Genomic DNA, 22,844 nt, shown 5'->3' with positions numbered 1-22,844 from the left:
CCTCCCCACCGCTAAAAACTAAACTAACCAACACCCCCACCCACCCTGAGCTCTACAACCTTCCCCACCCCTAATAACTAAACTACATGCCTAAGCCCTAAAAAATAAACACCTGACCCCCCACTCCTAAAAAATAAAGTACCCTGACACCACCCACCCTGAGCCCTAAAAACTTCCCCCACCCCTAATAAGTAAACTACTCTGACCTCCCCACCCACCCTACCCTGGACCCCTCACCCACCCTACTTACCTCACCGCATCCTCTGCTGATCCTTTCTCCTCTCCTATCCTCCCTTCTCCCGCCATTCCTTTAACCTTCCCCGCCTCTAAAAAATAAGGTACCCCACTCATAAAAAATAAAGTACCCGCCCCTAAGAAATAAACTACACCGAAACCCCCGCCCACCCTGAGCCCTAAAAAATAAACTTCCCCCACCCCGTCTCTAAAACATAAACGACCCTGACTTCCCACCCATCTTAAGCCCTAATTCCACCCCACCATAAAACTGCCCCCAAACCCTGCCCCAGCCCCATACCCACTTACCTTACTGTGTATTATCCTGATCACTAGACCGTTCTCTGCCTTTTCTCTCACTGAACTACGCATGCATGGTTAAGGCAGAGAAAAAGGCAGTCTTTGTTTAGGCAAACATTGTTCTGCTTGTGTGGGAAATGTCCAAGTTGTTCAGGATACGCTGTTTAGGATGTTTCCACCCTCAGTGTAATGGAAGTCAATTAAAAAATACACTACTATCTCAGCCATTCTACTGCCAACTTGCCTTCTGGAGCATTTCATTTCCCACAGGTAAATTGCCACAAACACCTGTCTGGTGCTGAAGATATCATCAAATATTTGAGCTGGTCACGTGCTGCGGTGTTTATAACACTAAAGCAAGCAGCAGAGAGAACTGTGTCCCATGCCTTTGCTATCCCCTCACCCTCTCTTTTTGTGGAACGGGCTTGGATTCTTGGACGGTACTTTGTATCTGTAGCTCTCGTCATGGGACCACACTCCTCACAGCCAGACAGAAGCCCTCCCCCGGGCCCTTGAGATGTGTGTGTAGTGGGTTACTCAGGTCACTGCTGAACTTCTTAAGGCACTTGTTTCATGGAACCTATACACACATGACCCAGCTTTGGACTTTATCGTCTCTGCTAAGGTGAACAGGCTTTTGTATCTGTCTGTATGAGTTGACTGGATTAAATCAATCCAATCTTTTTGCTATCTTTCCTCCACGTCCCTCTTGTTACTGTTTGATAACAATGCATTTTCAGCTTGGTGCATAACAAAGAATATGCCCTCTTTGATTTTCTTTTATGAAATCTCCTGAGGGAGAAATAACTATTTATGATTGCCAAACACACTTTTGGGGTTTGACTAGGGATCCAATTACTTGGTTTGCTCTTTTTCCAGTAGTATGTGGCAGGGAAATGCAGATGTCAACTATCCGTTGGTCCTCTCAGGGAACTTGAAGTGTTGTATAAGAGGAGTGTCTGTTTACTTCTCACATCTCCATATTATTTAATTATACTTTCTCATCCACACATTTTCGAAAGCTCTATATGACTAAACTACAATTAGCAGTGTCCACGCCTCATCAGGTAATTATTGGTCATAACCTATGCATTCATCTTTCAACAAAGGAAACACTTTTTGGGGGCACAGAATCCTATGTTGTCAACCTGTGTGTCTGTTGTTCACCAGCTGGTTTCTGCTACTGTAGTGTTCTAAACAGCCAGCAACTGGACATCAATTCAATGTCATCTTTGTATGTGTCACACTGTTTATTCACCTCCCAGCTTACAGTCACTTTAGACTCATTTGTGTTTCTCTTGCTTCTGTGATTGGGTGGCAGGTAAATTCTCTTGAACTGTTTTTTTGCTATTCTACCATGCACTGTCCCACCACTTTTCGTTGACAGCAACCACCACTGTACACTCCCACTGTGTAGGCATGTTATATCTACTCTCTATCATGTCATGCAAAAAGCATTCCATTCGTCCGGGCATTAAGACTTTCATCACACAAGGGTCTTACTCTTGCATACTAAGTGGCATATTTACAAAGGACTTGTGTTGTCCTTGCATCACATAAAGCAATGTTAGCTTTTAAAAGAGATTTATGAAGCCACCCAAAGCCACCTTGCATGGCTCTGCATGAGTAAGTAAATCCAGAGTAATGCTAGGCAGAGCAAATCACTGCCTTCTTTTATTCTTTGTTGAGAAAGTGTTCCATGGGTTGAGCATGGACATTCCAAAGCATCCACCCATGGATTTTGACATAATCTCGGATTTACTAAAGTGAATACGCCTGGCATTGCGTCAAAATGGTACACCTTCCCAAGTGAGGCATAACAAGGATAAATATCTGAATTGCTTCTAATTACTTCCTCTTTGTATGCATGAAGCATTATGCAACATACATACGAAGAGGAAAATGCTGCAAAGGATTGTTTTTGTGGAGGGAGGTGCCCCTTCCTTCATAAAAGCAATCCTACTTGTAATGCAAGGACCCATGCACCATGATGCAATGGAACCTGCATTGGCACTTGGCACCCCTCCACAATGTCCTGTTGCCTCTAGGTGCCTATTGCAAAAACAACAAGGTGATGAATGGAATACTTGAATTAATCATAGTCACTTGCAATCACTTTGGCTGCAATCCAATCCATCATTTTTTGGCCCACCACGCGACTCTAGTTTGAACTGAGCCATATGTAAATCAATCTTGACCTTGCTCCCCATGGAAACAGTCTAGCCTAAACTGCTAGGCCAGGTCCTCCTTGGACTGGAAACAAGCATCCTGGGACTGGTTTTGGGGTACCACCCCTCATCAGCCAGACTAGCTTGAATCCAGTGGCACAGTTTGCCTGGGACCCACGTCTGGACATACCCGGTACACCTAGGGCAGCAAATGCTAAAAATAACAAGCTAATAAATGGAATGTTTGAATTAATCTCAGACATTGGCAATCACTTAGACTGCATCTCTTCACCTGTTCTAGTTTTCTTCACTCTCAGTCTAGCTTACCTAGCAATCGTCTTCCTATTCCTGATCATCACAATCTGTGTTCTATTCCTGGTTTTATGAGCACTAGACTTGATTCAATTTTTTCAGGTCCTCTTCATTTAGGTCTTTGTGTACATAATCTTCTTGTTTCTAGTCTTTCAAGCCAGTCTGGTCATTTCAAGGACCCTCTCCTTGCTCTTTCTCTTCTTTCCTGATCATCTTGACCCTCATCGATTAAACCTGGTCTTTCTGATCCTTCTCACCCTGTTCATCTGATTCCCAGTACATCAGTTCCTAGTCCTGATGTTCCCCTCTGCCTTCCTGGCCTCTTGTGTCATCCCCTTCTTAGGCCTTGCTCTTTTAGCTCATCTTTCTGCTTTGGGTCACCCATGTTCTCAAGGTCTTTCTGGCAATGAACCCGATGGGCTGGGCCCTCTTAGTTCTGATTATCTTTGTTTAGGTCCTTCGGAGCCTTGTAATTTGGTCCTGGTCCTCTAGGACACCCAGGTCCAGTCCCTTTGGCATTCCTGGCTCTGGCTGTTCTGGTCCCCACATCATCCTCACCCTGGCCCTGCTATCCTAAGTCCTGGTCTTTCTGCTCCATTTGGTACTTTCAGCCCTGTTTCTATGCTCATGGTCCCACTGGCACTCCTGGAACTTTTCCTGGTCCTGTTGTTGCTGATTCTTCTAATCCTCCTGGCTCTGGTCCTTCTGGTATTCTTGGTACTGACCCCCTCATCTTTCTTGCCTATTCTGGCACTGGTACTATTGGCCTGGGTCTTGTATTCCTGGATCTAGTTCTGATCCTCTTAGCCCTGGTCTTCATACAACTTGTCCTTGTGCTGCTACACAAATCCATCATGGCTCTCTTTTATCTGGTTCTCCTGAGCCAGCACAATATGTTGCTTTTCTTCCTTTCCATCCATTTCCCAGCCCTGTGACCTGAACCTCCAGGCTGTGATCCTGGTCCTGGTTCAGTTGTCCCTGATCCTCATCACCCTGGTTGTCCTGGTTCGGGGATTCAAGGTTCTGATCCTATTTTCCCTGATCTTCCTGGTCCCATTATTCCTTTTGTTCCTGGTCTTCTTAGAACGTTTTCTTCATACTCTGCCTGCCTATGTCACTAGTCTCAGCTACCTGGCACTCCTGGCTGAGGTCATGCCAATCTTGTTTTCCAGAGTCTTTGTCCTTCTTGAGGTTCTGCGCCCATTGTTCCTGATCCTCTTGGTCATGTTCCATACAGTTTTAGTTCTCTTAAACCTAGTTCTCCTGGACCTAACAAACCTACCATCTTAGTGTTGCCCTTCTTGGTCCTGGTTGTCCTGGGTTCTTCTTGTCCTATTTTGCTTGTTGTCTATTTGCCATCATGGCCCTTCCTTGTTGCCCTAGTCTTGGTCCATTTGGCCCTGTTCTTTTGTGGTCCTCTTGGTCCAAGTCTCCTTGTCCCAATTCTCCTCACGATCAAACTCCTAGCCCTCGTGCCGCAGGTCCTGTTTCATTTTGCTTCTCATGTCCTGGCAGTCTAAGTCTTTGATCTCCTCGTTTGAGTTATCCTTGTCTCCTGGATCTGTTCCTTGTTCACTTGGTCCTACTGGTACTGCAGCTATCGATCTAGATCCTCTTGATCCAGGTTCTCCTTGTTCAGGGCCTCCTGAGCCTCATCATTTTGGTCCTGGTCCTCATACCCACCACTGACGATTTCACCTGGTCTTCCAGATGCGGTTGGCCTTCTTACCTAAGTCCTCTTGGTCTGGTCCTCCGGGTGCCTTAGGTACTGACCCCTTGGTCTTCTTAATCCCTTTGCTGCTTATCCTAGTATCCAGGACATACTGGCCATTGCACTTCAGATCCTCACATTTGTAGTCCTCTTCAATCTGGTCCTGATTCTCCTGGCCCTCTTCCTCCTGCTCTTTACCTGCATGGGTCTACAATAACCTATCCTTTCACAGACCTTCCTAGTCTTTCCCAGTTCTGATGTTCTTTGACCTCCAGTTCATGGTAGTTGAAGAACTTCCTGGCCCTTTACTTTGTTGTTCTGGTTTGACTGGTTATCATTCCCATGTACTCCTGCCCCTAGTCGTTTGGGTCCTGGGTCTCCTGTTTCACAGGCTCCCAATCCTTTTTATTTGTCCTGACCCTAATTCTTGTCCATCAGTCCTCCTTGTCATCCTGTACCCTTGGTTTATCTAGTCACCACCTTTTGCATTTTCAAAATCTTTAGTGCTGGTATTAATTCTGGAACTCCTTTGTCTGGTCTTCATGTATCAGGTTTTCTGGTGCTAGGTCCACTGGCCTTGATTTCCCAGTCCTCTTGCCCCACCCAACTTCAACTAGCTCTCCTGGTGTACAAATGTTACCTTGTTCTTGTCCATCAGGCCATGCACCCCTGTATCAGGGTCCTCCTAGTAATTGTCCTATTGGGTCTGGTCTTCCTCATCCCTCTAGCACTAGTCCATCTAGTTCCTATGTAGCGGCCACCCTGGCTCATGTAGTTCTTGTCATTCTGGTTTAGGATCCCCCTGTGTCTGACACTCCTGGATCTTCTGATTCTGGCCATACTGGACCTAGACTTCCTCATCCTTTACAACACCCCTGGTCATTCTAATCTAGGGTCTCTAAGTCCTGCTAGGCCTGGTCCTTTCTGATATGGGTCTCCCTGGTCCTAGTCCTTTTGATTCTGCTCCCTTGTGTCGCTTTGATTTGTGGTCTTGCCCCTCCTGTCTCTGGTCCTTCTTTTCACTGGTCTCCTAGTATTGGTCCTCTTTGGTCTGTCTACTTGGGTCTGCTACTCCTGGCTGTGCTCGTTCCTCTGGTCTTGGTCGGTGCGCACAGGCCTTCACAGCCCTTCATGTTGTTATAATGCAGGGTCTTCTTCTGTTCCTTTAGGCCCTTGTCCACTGGGTCCAGATCCCCCTGATGCACATCCTCCTGGCCCTCCGGATCCTTTTTAGGCTGGTCCATGTATCTTTAGTGCTGTTTTTCATTGTCCCGTTTCTCATTGAATATTTGTTTTTGGACTCCTCTGGCATTGGTAACCTGGTTCTTCTTGTCTGATCCTCGGTGCTCTGTTGCTTTGTTCGTCCTAGTCCTCCTAGTGATCCACCTCTTGGCCCTTTTTCTTCTACTTTTCATCCTCCTCCTCCCACTGTTGCCTTACACAGGCCCCCTCCATAATCACTTTAGTCAGGTATAGCCTACAAGCTTGTCACACAGATTTAAAATGTATACTTTTTTTGAGATTCCTGATTTCTTCGCTGAGACAGCACTGGCAAGTAAAGAAATGAGGACCCACTACCGACAGGACCTTGCCACTTACAATACTGCTGAACAGGTTGCAAATTGAAGCTACCATTCCCAGGACACATTGTGCAGGTGAATAAAATGCCAGTGTGGCTGAAGGTCTAATAAGCATCATTGCCCTAAACCTAATATGATGGGTGAACAGAATGAAAAAGTGTGTTTAGTTATATAGGGAGCAGAGGGAACTCTTCCTGATAATTAACAAGATTCATCACTTACCCGTCTCTTGCTTCCACTTCCCCATTCCAAAGAACACCCATTGTCAGTGTCTCACTCAATTGTTCACCTGCCGGTGCCCCAAAGCCCTATACCCCCGAACACCAATTACCTACTATTCATTTTGGGGCCTAGATACCACCTATCTGCCTGCATTCCTGTTTGCTGCTGCTTGTTGACTGCTGTTGTATTGCCAAATATGAAATACTAAGCAAGCACAAGCCTAAAGATAGAACAAGGCCTTCTATAAGAAACCCAAAAGGAGCTCAGCCCTCAAACGTCATCAAAGGAAGCGTCATGGATATAAAAAAAAAATGTATTTTCATGAGTGAATAAAAGCTTTATCAGACATGCTTTAATACTATACTCAGTATTCTCTGCTGACAGCCACATTCTTCCTGACTGATGCACAGACAATCTGTGTGCCATACATATCCTGAAGCCTTTGTTTCATTTCTACATGTCTTAATTGAGTATTAAAATAACACAAATGTTTTTATTCAAAATGTGTTTTTGTTGTTTTCATCTGTAAACAGCGCAGCTTAATTCAAGCATTTATATTTTTCAAACTATTGTATATTTATATATGCACTTACTTTTAAATGCTCCACACATGCTGTTTCCCCATTACAAGACAGCCACCACATTACCATTGCCTGAAGTCCCCTTGTTCTTTATGGCTAGCTAATAAAGACCAATCTTCACACTATTTATCCGGCATTGGTCAAATTGTACATTATCTATACTTTTTAGCCTGTCTGGCTAGGCAGCAGAGATGATGTACTATTTTGCCAGCTGCTGGGTAAATAGCAGAGATTTTGTACTATTTGACTGGCAGCTGGGTAAGTTGACACTTCCATGCTAATAACATAACATAACATAACACAACACAACAAGGCACTAGTTTTAGTTCTAGTCTGGAAGAAATTGGCGGAGCAAAGCAATGATTTTCTCCTTATTTCTCTCAAGAAAAATCTATTTTAATGAGGCTAACAGAAGGTGAAGACAGCTCTCATGCTGGATTTTGATGCAGCTTGGTTACCCATAGATTTCTTGTGCTTGATTATGACATTTGATCTGGAGAATATCGTAATTATATCAGGAGAAAAACATTACTTTGGATAAGCGACTGTGATCTGTGCTGACCAGCATATGTATATTAGCAGCAATCTTATGTCCTCGATGAAGCAATTTATTTAAATGTACGAGTCTCATAACATGTGTTTCCCTCATTGTATAGATAGGTAGATTTCAATAAAATAACAAACTCGTTGAAACATTTGTCATCAGTCTAATTTGATGATTAATGAATCTTGACTTTGAAATACACAGAATATACCTCAAAATAATGTTTGGTTGACTATTTGGCCTACGTTGAAATGTATTACATTTATTTTTCTGAAGTTTATATTATAAACAAAATTCCACCTAATGTAAAATATATTTTTATTAGGTATTAAAAATGATATGAAGAATTGATCAACTGCAATTTCACTATATTTTATCAAAAATAAAGTAACATTATTTGTTAAAATTTGAGAAAGATAGTTAAAGTATGATAAATGAAAATAGACATTTCTTTTATCTTATGATAATTTAACATTAAATTAAGTTTATTTATATTTTTAACTAGTCTAAATGATGTAATTTAATTTATTTTATCATAATTTCGCGTGGAGTTCATTTTAAATCCCTACCTCATTAATTTTGTTGCAGGTGGTAGAGGGTTTACAGTAATAGTGCTTGCCATGTGTGATGCTAAACTTACTTCAGCTCTGGGCTGGAGTACATTTCCAGCTGTTTTGGGTCATTTTCACTGTAGTACCTTTAGGGATGGAGTTTGTGATTAGGATTGGGCTACTCTTTTTTCCTTGGATGCACATTCCTCTCTAAACCCCTCTCCTTTAGTCCCCCCCCCTTAGCCCATCACATTTTGTAGTAAGTATTCCCTGTTTTCCAGTCACTCCACTCTGTCCTTTCACTTTACTACCAAAACATATATACTTGGCTAGAGACTTTGCAATCCTGGCAGGGATCTCTGCTCAGAAAAAAAATAGGTTTGTGAATACCATTTTGGAATACATTAGTTGTACTATCATAGTACTACACCATCTACTATAAAATGTAGTTTGTGAATAAGGCCCATTATCATTATACTGTACAAGCAACATACAAAATAAGTTCAGATTGAAAAAGAACTTGTCAAATTGTCAGACACTTGCAAGCGGAGAAGGTCCCGGTCATGTCGTATGTCTGTTAGTTAACTTTCTCAACCCTCAGTCACCAGCCATCCAATCAGAAGTCATCTCCCCTTCTCACCACATCATCATTAAAATGTAAAAAGAACCATGAGCAAAAGACCATTCCCAGTTTACATTTTATTTACAAACTATCACATGATCATAGTTTAGCTATCTGGTCTAACCTGGTAAGAAAATGTCAAAAGTCTTGTGGCTCATTCACTGCAATGAAATAAAAAACAAAATAATCACTATTTCAGTTTTCCATTTCTTATTCCTTTTCAGTAAGTGTGGACCTCCGTGTAGATGTGAGAGCATCATGGTGGCTTGCAAAGGCATCTGGACGCAGTCCTTCTGGAAAGCTGTTTCAGGAGAATTCATAGGCATGCTGATTTTTGTACTTCTTAGCCTAGGCTCTACAATCAACTGGAGCAAAGCAGAGAGTCCTGTCCCTGCAGACCTGGTTCTAATCGCACTTTGTTTTGGACTTAGCATCGCAACCATGGTACAGTGTTTTGGACACATCAGTGGAGGGCACATCAACCCTGCGGTGACCATTGCAATGCTCTGCACCAGGAAGATCAGTCTGGCCAAGTCTATCTTCTATGTCATTGCCCAATGCCTGGGGGCCATCGTAGGTGCAGGACTTCTCTACCTTGTCACACCACCAAATGTGGCAGGTAACTTGGGTATTACCACAGTAAGTAGTTTCTTATTTGAAAACCAACTCCTTCCTGTTTACAAAGGATTGATTAGTTCTGTGTTGCCTGCCTACACATTGACATTCATTTAGTTTGTAACTTTAAACATAGAAGAATTTCAGGCCAGATCTTCAGAGCCATTTTTGGTTGCAAACTGTGATTTGTAATATTGCTTTTTGCTATGTACTAAACACATTTTGTGAGTGAGAAAATTATTTAAAGCTCGCAAAATGGGTTTAGTGACCAAATGGAAGTTGAAGTTAGGATGGCCATGAAAGGGTCTCTCTCTCCTAAATCTGACATATTAATGGTATGTTTCAATAGTTTGGGACAAGAATTATGGCCGAAATCCAGTGCAAAGGATTCTGACTCCTCTAAGGAGATGGTAACAGATTTGCAAAGGTGAAGGGGTTTGCCTTGGACAACTTCCCCTCTGAGAATAGAGTTGGGTGACCTGGGGAGGAGAAGGCAATTGTCCACGGGATCTCAGCATACTCCTCAGATGTGTTCCCAAATATAAATGTATTATTAAAACAGCATTGGCTGCTTTAAGTAGAAATGTTTCCAATTTAGTAATTGCAGTACAGGGATGGTGCTCTGATATTCCTTGCAGGCCATTTTTATATTTGTAGCCAATCACAAGGGGTCACATTCACAGGGTTGCTGATTAATATTAGGCAGGTTATTCTGGGTACCCTGTGACTAGACATTTTGTGAAATTGCCAACTAGAGTATAGTTCACTTCAAAATAAGACATCTCAAAAGGTTTGTGCCCAATTTGCAACCACTTTATGGAACCGGTGGCCGGAAGATATGCTAAGTACAAGTTAATTGGATAATAAAATCTGGATTTCAACATTACTGAGATTCTGCAATCTTGCTCATGTCACAAAAAGCACGTGTCACCAATATAAAAATCAGTTATCTTGGTCGCCCTCAAAACCATGAGAGTTATTTAGAGTATTGCAGCTTGACTAAACTGCATTAAATCAGCTATTCTCCTACTCCACAAAATTTACAGTCTATCTGACATATTTACAGGTGGAGGAAAATGTGATTGATTGCAGCTGGCCTCACTGCATCATTTGGCAGTTGCCTAGCAAAGGAATTCTCTGGCTACAACACAGATGTGTTTATTATGCACTGGGAGGTTCACCTCATTAAGGGAAGTCCTCCCAAAAGTTATTTCCTCTTTTGGATCAACTATGTGATCCATGATTAATCTGCTTGGGTGAGCCAATGGTCTCTAATGCACCTGGAGTAAACTCCCTGTGGCAGTCTTCCAGATTAATGTGGTGGTATCACCGCCAACAGGCTGGCGGTGAGGACCGCTACATTATGAGTGTGGCGGGTTGGCTGCTGCAAGCACCTGACCCCCCTACAGTCACATAGCCCTCTCACCCCCAACTCCCCTACAGTCACAGCACCCCCACCCCCTTACAGTCACAGCGCCCCCTCCCCCACACAGTCACATAGAACCCCCAACCCCACTAGAGCCACAGCACTCCCTACTCACATAGCACCCCCACCCCCCTCCTTGCATACATGCACACAGACACCCACACACACCATGCATACACCCACTCACCTACTCTTCCAGACATGCATCCACTCACAGTCATCCATACATGGATTCAGTCACACACCTGCATCCACGCATTCACCTATACATACTCACATGCATTCAGGCACGCATACACACAAACATACAAACACTGATCCCTACACACATACACACTGACATGCAGACATGCACTCACTTCAACATTCATACATGCATTCACTCACACGCATACAACCATGCATACAGCACAACACTCACAGTCGCATTCAGACACGCACACACACAAACACACATGTATAAACACATGCAGACACCACACACTCAAACATGCACACACAACACCTATTACCCTCCCACCCCCTCCCCTGTTGAACGCCCGGCTTACCTTGTCCAGCGAGGAGGTCGTCCAGCAGGGAACGGGAAAGGGCACTGCCACCGCCGGTAACACCCCACCAGCAGGAAACTGCCAGGCTGTATAAATGGTCTTTATATGGCTGGCAGCGTCCTTCTGGTGGGGTTGTGCAGGTGGTAGCAACGCCAGTGCTCCATTGCCCACCAGCATGACTACTGCTGAATATCCACCCAAAGTGTGGTGGAAATCCACCAGTACCCATTATATGGCGGTGGAAGACTACCAGCACTGACGGTCTTCTGGCACACATGGCTTTGGTGGTCTCACTCAGAGACCACCAAAGTCATAATAAGGGCCATTGTGTTTGTTTTTTTTCAAAAGCATATTGTTACTCTAGGCAGTTGTTTCTGAGAAATAAATTGAAGCCAAGTGAGACGCACCAGCTTGGTGGACCGCTTGGCATTCTACTTTGCTCAAAGCGCTGACTGCATCATTTTTAGCGCAAGAGATCCACACCAACTCTGTGGAAATCTCTAAATATGGCATCTGGTTCTCTGCTGAGATTATGCCCTCTCAGACAGGCTTTCCACAAAAGATTACATGCTGCATTCGTTTTTACTAAACTAAATAGTTCGCATAAAGTCTCATCCACAACTGAGTGAGTATTTACTGAGCTATTTATATGACGTATAGCCATTTATTTTATTTTTGTGTATAATTAAAATACAACACACAAGCAAGAGCAAGAGATGAACCAAAATCCTTTCTGAGTTCTCATTACCCCTGCCATTAAATTCGCAGTGTCACTGGCACATAAATATTGTACCGATAGCCTGCTGTGAGTTCACTGATAAGATAACCATTAAGTGAAAAGCAATTTAGCACTTCAGTGCAAGTATTACTTTCTTTTAAATGGATACTATAGTTTGTTCCTCCTACCAGTGCTCTATGCTCAGCAAGGTTTTAGAGGTCTCGTTTTGTCAGAAGATATAATCTACAGTCACCCATGATGCATTTTTTGTGAACGTTTATAGGTGTTTGCAGGCCCCTGCTATCCACAGGAGTTCTCGAAGATTGTATGGTCAAGCAACAAATGCTATTGTAACTTCCATAAAGTATGAAATGCCTTAGATAATAAATTAACATCTTACTGCTAACTCTCCTGGTGTGGTGAATAGGAGTGTAGCCCATATTTCGATAACTGGCTGATCTTCAGGGGAACACGAAATTAATCTCCATATGGAGCAAAATCCTCACTTGGGCTTCTGACACCAATCAGTAGTAATCCCATCTGCCCACCTTGACTGGCAACTGACTTAATAATGGATTAGGTGACCAAGCTGAAGACAGGTAACCCAACAGCAAAGTTGCCTCAGCCGGACCACTCAGTTTGTCATTTGTTAGTGTTGACATTAATGAAAATTATGCCTCACTAACCTGACTAGTTCATTATTATTTTCTGTGTGCCAATAGCGTGAAAGACGTCTATGCAACTCATGATAGTTTTTCAAGATAAAAGACTTGTGTACCCAATACCTTAACTATTGGGAATCGCTTCCACCCTACATAGGTAGGGGCACTTGAAATGTAGGTAGTTGAAAAGTACCTTTTTCAGGGCTACAGCCCTTTACCCATGTCTCCTGACAGCAGATGTGGAAGGACAAAGGAGAATTCCAATTACAGAGGCTTCCCTGCAAGTCACTTCTCACAGGACAACAGCTGCATCTCCCCCCACTGGCATTATCTTAAAATACAACAGACATCCCTTCTTCAGTATGGTGAATGTAGTACCTTTGCAACTCTGGTGATTGGAACTTTTGCATTGTTAACCATCATACAGCCTATAAAAATCCTTCTCCGGCACACACACACGTAAGCATGGAAGTGGCAGCTATTACGTCTAATCACATGGTAAATTTCTTCAGGCTCTCACAGCCATCAGCCATTCAAGTAACAAAGAGGATCAAATATAATTTTTTCTGATCCATATGCTACATGTAGTCAAGTGCCATATCACATCAAATGAATGTTAGAATATTGTAAACAGACATTGTGAAATATTGTGTCCTTAATATCATTTACAAAAATATCTGCCACTTCAGTGTCGATTTTCTATTATGGACTCCGAAGTGGCAAAATTTTTATGGAAGGTATTTAGGGCACAATATGTTTTCACCCAATATTCTGACAATAATAACCTGGTACCACATCCACATCACACTTGGCATCATTCTTACACCCCCCTACAGACCAGTCTGACAATCACAAATCAGCTGTTCTGTTATATTTGTTTGAGAACTGCTGGCTTTTATAAGTCTATGCTCAAGCCCTCTAGAAATCGGACATAACCCCTGCAATTAGGGAAAAATAATGAGTAATCATATCACAATAGAAACGGACACTAAGAATAGTTTTTTTTCTACTCATTTGCTCCTAGTTTAGCAGTGAGCAGAGCTATTAAGTGGGACAGGTTCCTTCAGGTCTGAGACCCGGCAGGAAATGAAAACTGGTCCGACTCAGAGCCTATGTTGATGTCCTTAACTTTACAGGCAAAACACTGATTGACTTCTCAAGAGTGACTTTAGAAACTAAGATTATAATAATAATTGGCAACGATGTAGTTCCTGTGTACATTTCACATGAAAGTGCACAGCGCTAGAAATACTGATTGGGAATGTACAAGGAAATGCAATGCTTACAGGTGAGTTGGTATGTTGTGTTTGTGTCAGAAGCTGGTGAAGGGAAGGATATGCAATAAAGTAAGTGTAGAAGAAAAGAGTGAAAATATGGTGCTGAAGAGGAAAATGATATGCTGTGAGATATATTTCAACACTGGATTTCAGAAAATTATGAGTAGAGAATGGGATTAGAGCCTTATTCAGATCTTGGCTTAGAGGATTCTCCATCACAATGGCAATGGACCCCCCTACCTCTGCCAAGACTATCGTCTGTCCACCCGATCTAAATAAGGGCAGACCATAGTTTGACAACAACAGAGACTTCTCCATTTCCACTATGTTCAAACATGAATGACTGCCCGACAGAGTAAGAGCCATCAGAACACTGGCTATATATTCATCCACCTAGTTTAGATGGGTGGGCATGTAGCCATTTTTCAGTGCCTGTCACCGCCAGAAAAAACCTTAACTTCAGTTCCTGTCAATGTGGCCAGGCCAATGAACATTTCAAAATTTGCCAGTCAGGACCTCCACCTGGGTGAAAGAATGATTTACTCTGTTGCCCTGGTGGAGGGTGGGCTGGCTGCCCAAACTTAAACCAGCCCCTAATGTCTAACAGAGTGAGAGATTTCAGAAGTAAATGGTGTGATTTAGGCACTCCGAAGCCCAAAACACATTCCATGGACCATTGTAATTTGTCTCATATTTTACAAAATAAAAAAACTTTATATTCAAAATATTCATGGCAAACTTGTTGTTACTCAGGTATCTGATACTGCTAACAAGCACTGGCTAATCCAAATGCTCTTACTTGTTCTATGTGCATGTTAGTTATTACGTGATGCAATAAAAGAAAGCAGAAAGAGGCTCCAAAAGACTGGTTGGGTGTCTTATTGGGGAAAAACACAAGATTTTGGTTTACATTTTTTAAACCACATCCTTAATTACATCAATCATACCTCTTGGAATGGATTCCAAATTACATTTCTTTGGCCACACCCCAATTAGAGACTCCTCCCACACCTTTATGATTCCACATAAAGCCTTGAAAGATAGTAAAACATGGTTAACTCAGCGGGTCTAATTTTTGCAGATCTGGCTCTTAAGAACTGAAAGGGAGATTGTGAAAGATAAGAAAACTAAAGAAGAAACAATGTATGGAACAATGTACTCTTTAAAGATCATTAATTGAAGACTCAATGGTAAACTAGATTTAAATTCATCATCTACTCAAGCATGGTTAATAGTTCCAGTGTTTTGAATGACAAGTGTAACAAACAGGCTTGTTGAGAGTGGGGAAGAAAAGAACCTAAACAAACAGAAATTAGATGACGAAGGGCTGCCCAGTCAAACCTGACTTGAAAACTGGTATCAGAATTGAAACAACAAAATTGAGGGAAAATTTAAATGAAAGCCAAGAACCAACTGTGTTTGTTTTAAAACTAGGACAGGTCCAGCAAAACAGTGCATGTGCTTTATTTATAGAGGAATTGAGCGGTAACTAATGGTGGTATGCACAGTTAAGGTTAACATTTCCTAAATTTTGCCATCCAAATATACATGAAAACTGTTTTAATACACAATCTGGAGATCATTCTTCAGAGGAATGATACCTAAAAATGAACACTGTGAGACTGAGAAAGAATGCAGATCGAAAATCTTTGATAAGAAGAAATTGAGGTGTAGCTAATGGTAGTATGCACAGTTAAGATTACCATTTCCTAATTTTAGTTATCCAAATGTACTTAAAAGACTGTTTTAATATACAATTTGGGAATCATTCTTCAGAGAAATTATACCTAAAGATGAACATTGTGAATCTGAGAAAGAATGCAGATCAAACATCTTTGATAAAAAATACAATGTAGGGCTAATGTAGAAACCATATTTAACTACTGCTGGTGTTGCCTGCTAGCGTGTAGAGCAACAATGGAGGGTCTCTGCTTCTGTCTGTCTTGAGCAATTTTTTTATGATGCCTCAGCTGTGGTTCAGGGTCTTCATTTCTGTTTCCACAGTTTGCCTCCAGGTGTTGTTAGGTCTGTCTCTCTTCTTTGCTTTCTGGGGTTAAGAGCAGAGCTAGTCTTCTGACAAAGTTCTGTTCTCTTCTAATGGTGTGTCCTATCCATCTCTATCGTCTTTGGATAAATTATAGTGTTCATGCTCTCTTGCTTGCATCTTCTGAGCATTTCCTATTTGGAGAAGGTTTGTGGCAAAACAATGCACAAGATTTTTCTTAGGTTGCTGGTGTGAAACCCTGACAGTTTGATGATGTTGCTTTTCGTCCTCCAAGAGCATTATGATCCACACAAGAATGTGGCTAGAACACAGCTCTGGTAAAGCCTCATCTTGGTGTTGGTGCTGTATTGAGATGACCTCCATACATTATTCAGCATCCTGAAGGCATCCCTGGCCTTGTTCTTGATGTCACTTCCTGTCCTCCACCATGTCAGATAGTACTGCATAGGTAGATGAATCTTCAGTCATGGCTATGTCTTCTCCATCCACCTTGATTGGTGTAGAGTTTCAGATGTGGAGTGGCATGACTTCTGATTTCTTTGTATTGATCTTTAGGTCCACTTACTGTGCAGAGATGTTGAAGTGAGATGTATTTTCCTGCATTTGTTGGTGTGTGAGAGAGGACAAGGCCCGGTCATTCGCATAGTCAAGGCCCTCAAGTGTAGAGAATGAGTTCCATCTGATACTTCTGCTGTACCTCGCACCACCCAGTTGATGACTAGGTTGAACAGCAACACAGACATCACCATCCCAGTTTTACACCAGTCTTGACTTTGGGGCTATACTCACTGCCTACCACTTGGCATGTTGATTTATCACAGAAGTTCTTGAGGAGAACTATCTGCTGTGGTATGCCAGGCACTCAGTATGAGGCACAGGCTGTCAAAGTGGATACTGTCAAAAGCTTTCTGAAAATAATCATAGAACATTGACCTGCATATTATTGAAACGTTTAGCAGCAGAACTAGCCACCAGTGTAAGAAATTTGATTGTGTTGATTGATTCAGTCAAAATGAGCTTCAAAGTGTTTTGACAAGACAAAAATCTAAGTCAAAGCATCAGTTGTAAAGTGACAGATACATAGAAATGAAAAAAACTAAGGGGCATACTTACACTATGGGGGTCATTCTGACCTCGGCGGTAAAAGGTGCTTACCGCCGGTCAGAAGACCGCCATAACACCGCCGCGGCCGCAGTAAACCGCCACGGTCATTCTGACCCGCAACTGGCAAACCGCCAAAAACCCGACATCCACAAAAGTCCGCCACACCAAAGGTCAGCGCAAAAATGGCGATGAACAAACCTCCACCGTCACGCCAACAGAAATACGCCCATACCATTCCGACCCACAAATCCACGCGGCGGTCTTTCAAACGCGGTATTCCATTGGCGGTACACACCGCCGCGGTCAAAATACACACACACATAGAAAACTCAGCCACATTGGTCAGTTTGAAATACACACACCTGATACACATACTAACACCACTCCCACACACCCAACACAATTTAAAACACACACCCACATCACCCACAAACCCCTACGACCCGAAATTATTGATGAAGGCTAGAGAGAGAGCACAGAATAGACAATCCCACAACACAGAGGCACACAACACCATCACCCACACAGAATCCATGCACCAAACACCATACACCACCACACGCACCACACTCATCACCACAAACGCCACCCCACACCTCAACCACACCACCCCATGGCACCCCAAAGACACCCCAGGTTCAGTGACGCCGAACTCAGGGTCATGGTGGAGGAAATAGTCCGTGTAGAGCCCCAGCTCTTCGGGGCACAGGTGCAGCACACCACAATTGCCAGGAAGATGGAGCTATGGCAAAGGATAGTGGACAGGGTTAACGCGGTGGGACAGCATCCACGCAATCGGGAGGACATCAGGAAGAGATGGAACGACCTACGGGGGAAGGTGCGTTCCATGGTATCAAGGCACAACATTGCGGTGCAGAAGACTGGCGGCGGACCCCCACCTACTCCCCCCGAATTTACCGCATGGGAGGAGGAAGTCTTGCACATCCTGCATCCTGAGGGCCTCGCAGGAGTAGGCGGAGGAATGGACTCTGGTAAGTCAAATCTTCACTACTGCTTCCCACCCCACCCCACCTGCATGCCGAATCATACCCCCACCCTCACCCCCACCCCCATCACACCAACACCTAGCAAAAGGCTCACCATCACAACCCACTCATCCCAACACCAAGCCCTGCATGCGACCACAAAGCATGGACACCCATCACCAAAGCATGCCACTGCACCCCCACAAGCCACCCTCACAAAAGCCCCCACAAGGAAATGCCTGCACTTGGGTACACGGACACCCACCCATCACACGAAATGCCACACACAGAAGCAATAACCATACCTTTATACCCCTGCAGGACCCGAACGCCACCACACCGCCACGGAGGGTCCAGAGATGTCCATCCCACCCCCAGAAGAGGCCCCCAGCGATGACAGCAGCTCTGTCTCCCTGGAGCCAGATGACCAGCCTGGCCCATCGGGGACCTCTGGACAGTCGGTTCCCCACAGACAGCCACAGGCTACACCAGACCCAACCCCCTCTGGGAACACCAGCACAGCTCCCACCCAGCGGGCCCATGCCTCTGTCTCCAGGACACGTAAATCAGCGGTGTGTCCACCACTACAGGGCACCCAGGTTGACCCACCACCCCAACAACAGGGACCTGGGGGCAGTGGTAGTGAGCACACCGTCCAGGGGACAGAGGCCCAGGAACACAGGGGAACTGGGAGGGCTGCTGTGCGACAGGGGGGGGACAGGCCCGGGGAACCGACTCTCCAAGAGGCCCTCTCCTCCATCATGGGAGCATACCACCGCTCCCAGGAGACGATGGCGACGGTACTGGCCCGGTTCCAGGAGATCCAGGAACTGCAGGTGGAACGGTACATGGGGTTCAGGGAGGAACTGAGGAACATCGGTTCCGCAATGGGGACCATCGTCGTGGCCCTTACCCAGATTGTCACCACATTGCGGGACCATGTGGCACCCCAAAGGGCCCCTGTCACTAGCCCAGGCCAGGAACAGCCTACCACCTCCGCCGGCGCTAGTGGACAGGAGGCCCCCACACAACGACAGGCCACCAGAACCTCACCTCCTGCAGAAGAAGAACCAACCTGCAAGCGGAACCTGAGATCTCACAAGAAGACAGAGTAGGATTGCAAGACCCCCGCCAGCCTAAGGTACCCCCTGATGTCATCCCACTGTCCCACATTGTCACCCTGTCCAACCTTGAACTGCCCCTGCTCCACCCTTCCCCAGGCATATGGACAATGCACCTGTGCAACTGAGAACTGGACTCTGCCATGGACATTACTCCACCCCCACCCATCACCGTTTCCCAATCATGTACATATATGTAGCACTTAAAATAAATCACTTATTGCACTTAAAATAACAGGAGTCTGCTTGTATTCTTAACAAATGTATTACACATAACGGTGCAATAATGTCCAGTTACTTTGTGATGACAACATACCAATTTCAATAAGCGTTAGTCCATGGGCAAACAAAGCTGAAATCAGGCAGTGGGTCATTCAGCTCTGAAAAGGGAAGGGAAAGTCACAAATCAATTAACAGGAACTGGGGGGAAACACAGACAGTGGAGACGCATGAGGCCTTAAGTAAATGTAAAATGGCGTGGCTGATTCTTACCTGTGTGCTACTGAAAATATTGTTGTATGACTGTATCCCTGTTGTCCGTGTCGTCCCCGTCATCTTCCTCCTCTTCACTCTCCACAGGCTCCACAGCTGCTACAACACCACCATCTGGACCATCCTCCTGCAGAAAAGGCACCTGGCGTCGCAAAGCAAGATTGTGAAGCATACAGCAGGCCACGATGATCTGGCACACCTTCTTTGGTGAGTACATTAGGGATCCCCCTGTCATATGCAGGCACCTAAACCTGGCCTTTAGGACCCCGAAGGTCCTTTCTATGATCCTCCTAGTTTGCCCATGGGCCTCATTGTACCGTTCCTCTGCCCTGGTCCGGGGATTCCTCACTGGGGTCAGTAGCCACGACAGGTTGGGGTAACCAGAGTCACCAATTAGCCACACACGGTGTCTCTGTAGCTGTTCCATCACATAAGGGATGCTGCTATTTCGCATGACATACGCGTCATGCACTGACCCAGGGAACTTGGCATTTACATGGGAGATGTACTGGTCAGCCAAACAGACCACCTGGACATTCATCGAATGATAACTTTTTCTGTTTCTGTACACCTGCTCACTTTCTTTGGGGGGAACAAAAGCCACATGGGTCCCATCAATGGCACCAATGATGTTGGGGATATGTCCAAGGGCATAGAAATCACCCTTCACTGTAGCCAATTCGCCCACCTCAGGGAAAATAATGTAGCTCCGCATGTATTTCATCAGGGCAGACAACACTCTGGACAAAACCTTAGAAAACATAGGCTGAGACATCCCAGATGATATGGCCACTGTTGTCTGAAAAGACCCACTTGCCAAAAAATGGAGTACTGACAGAACCTGAACCAGAGGGGGAATCCCTGTGGGTTGGCGGATGGGGGACATCAGGTCTGGCTCCAGCTGGGCACATAGTTCATGTATAGTTGCTCTGTCAAGCCTGTATGTAAGTATGATATGTCGTTCTTCCATTGTCGACAGGTCCACCAGCGGTCGGTACACGGGAGGATTCATCCTTCTCCTCGCAAGTCCCAGCGGACGGTGCCTAGGAAGGACAACATGGAGCACAGAGTCAAGCAACCCACAGGTTCGTTCACACAGCTTGCACAGTACACGAATCGCTATGCATTGAAAGGCTTGTATGAGTGGCAATGCAAGGCCTAGGCCTGTGTGACGCAGTAGAAATCATGCCATGTGGGCCCTTGAAATGGCGGCTGCCTGACCTGTGAAGTGTGACAGTGGGATGTGAGGTCACTGCGCTGGCGTGGCACACCGTGGCGGTAGGCGGTCGAAGACCGCGGCGCAAAGCAACATTGAACCCTATGGGTCTCAGGAGCCAATGACGATGTGCGCCGGCGGTCGCGGGACGCACCGCCGCGGTACGCACCGCCGCGGGCGTGACCGCCATTTTCTATCTGATTAATCACTCGAGACCTGATCATCCACAGGAGAGGACCTATACTGCAAGTGCTGCTGTGACCTCGGTCTGGGAGATACAATGGCTGCTGCGACTGGGGAAAGGGCCCCTGCCTTCACTTCCGAAGAATTGGAGAGACTTGTTGATGGGGTCCTCCCCCAGTATGCGATACTCTACGGTCCTCCAGACCAACAGGTTAGTACACAGGGTGCACGTTGAATGGGCTATGCCTGTGTTGAGTGGGGTGTATGTAAGATGGTGGGGAGGGGAGCGAATGAGGAGTGCAACGCACGAAAGATGAGAGCATGTGCCACATGGCAAGGTTGGGGAGGGGGGGGCCACTCACATTGACCAGGCAGAAAACTGATGCGATTTCCTTTACCACCCTGTCCATGTCACATAGGTCAGCGCCCATCAGAAGATCGACATTTGGCGTGCCATCGCCAAGGACGTCCGGGCCCTGGGGGTCCACAACAGACGGGGCACCCACTGCCAAAAGAGGTGGGAGGACATCCGCCGCGGGACCAGAAAGACTGCTGAGTCTCTGCTGGGGATGGCCTCCCAACGTAGGAGGGGTGCCAGCCGCCAATTGACCCCCCTGATGTCCAGGATCCTGGCAGTGGCCTACCCCGATTTGGATGGGCGCGTGAGGACATCACAGCAGACACAAGGGGGTGAGTATCAGCACATTCTGCTATCTTTGCGCGCAGTGAAGGTGTCTGGGTGGGGGAGGAGGGCTGTGGCTATCTCCAGGCCAGGGCGCATTCTGTAGGCTAGGCCCCTCCGTTAGACACGGCCCTGTGCCCCCGCCCCCCACCTCTGTAGGGTGCCAAGTACAGCTATCCATGGTCCGGCCTCACCCATGTGTGCATTTGTCGTCCATAGACCTGTAGGCCTAGTCACAATAACTGAGTAGTGTACCCCGATTGCGCGGCCTAGTTCAAGGGGCTTCTGTGTCTGTCCTCTCCGACAACGGTGTTGCCAATGCATGCACTCAACCTGTCTTCATTTCTCCCCCCCCCCATTTTCTTTGTCTTCCTGTTCATGTGTGCATTAGCATCATCAGGCGGAGGAGAAGTGGCATCGGCGCACGAGGGAGCTGCATCTCACATGGCCCCGGAGGGCCATACAACAGACTCCGAGTACACCAGTGAGACGGAGGGCGAGTGGAGCTCCACAACGGGGACCCGTGGAGACGTCAGCGACACCGACACGTCCTGTCGCGGTTTTCAATGGTCTTACCGTCGAAGCTGAGAGGCGTAGGGGAACGACCCTTGTTTCCGGCAGATTCTGCTCTGGCCGAGGTAGGGGCGACCCCTTCCAGTAGCCACGGTGCTGTTGGGTATGAGCAAACCACTACAGTCCGTGCCCTCCAGAAGGAGTCCCAGAGGAAAAACCCCCGTAGGGTAAAAAACCTCCACAGGAACTCCCTGAAATGAAAGGAGGACACCAGGGCGTTAGGACCAAGGATCAGGAAGACTGGAAAACAAGGCAGGACAGGAACAGACAGGATTCGCAGGAGGAGATCAATCTGAGTGTGACTACCACCAAGGAGTGTTGCAACGCAATGGACAAGCAGTTGGAATCCCCTTATATACCCCTGGACAGGAAATAGAAAACAGGAAGTAGAACACCACCATCTTGGATTGG

At 45.5% G+C, this 22,844-nt stretch overlaps 1 protein-coding gene across 2 annotated transcripts in view; it reads left to right on the top strand.

The window, feature by feature from the left end:
* The window catches only part of LOC138282460 (aquaporin-4-like), a 230,980-nt gene that overhangs the window by 188,277 nt on the left and 19,859 nt on the right, over positions 1-22,844 (top strand). For both annotated transcript variants that reach the window (XM_069220065.1, XM_069220064.1), the window contains exon 2: positions 9,050-9,464. In XM_069220065.1, coding sequence (XP_069076166.1) covers positions 9,050-9,464 — 415 coding nt within the window. The remainder of the gene's footprint in view (positions 1-9,049; positions 9,465-22,844) is intronic.

Source organism: Pleurodeles waltl, chromosome 2_2 (genome assembly GCF_031143425.1).
Source record: "Pleurodeles waltl isolate 20211129_DDA chromosome 2_2, aPleWal1.hap1.20221129, whole genome shotgun sequence".
NCBI lineage: Eukaryota > Metazoa > Chordata > Amphibia > Caudata > Salamandridae > Pleurodeles > Pleurodeles waltl.
The sequence above is the reverse complement of the archived record's forward strand: the minus strand, read 5'-3'. Positions and strand labels throughout refer to the sequence as shown.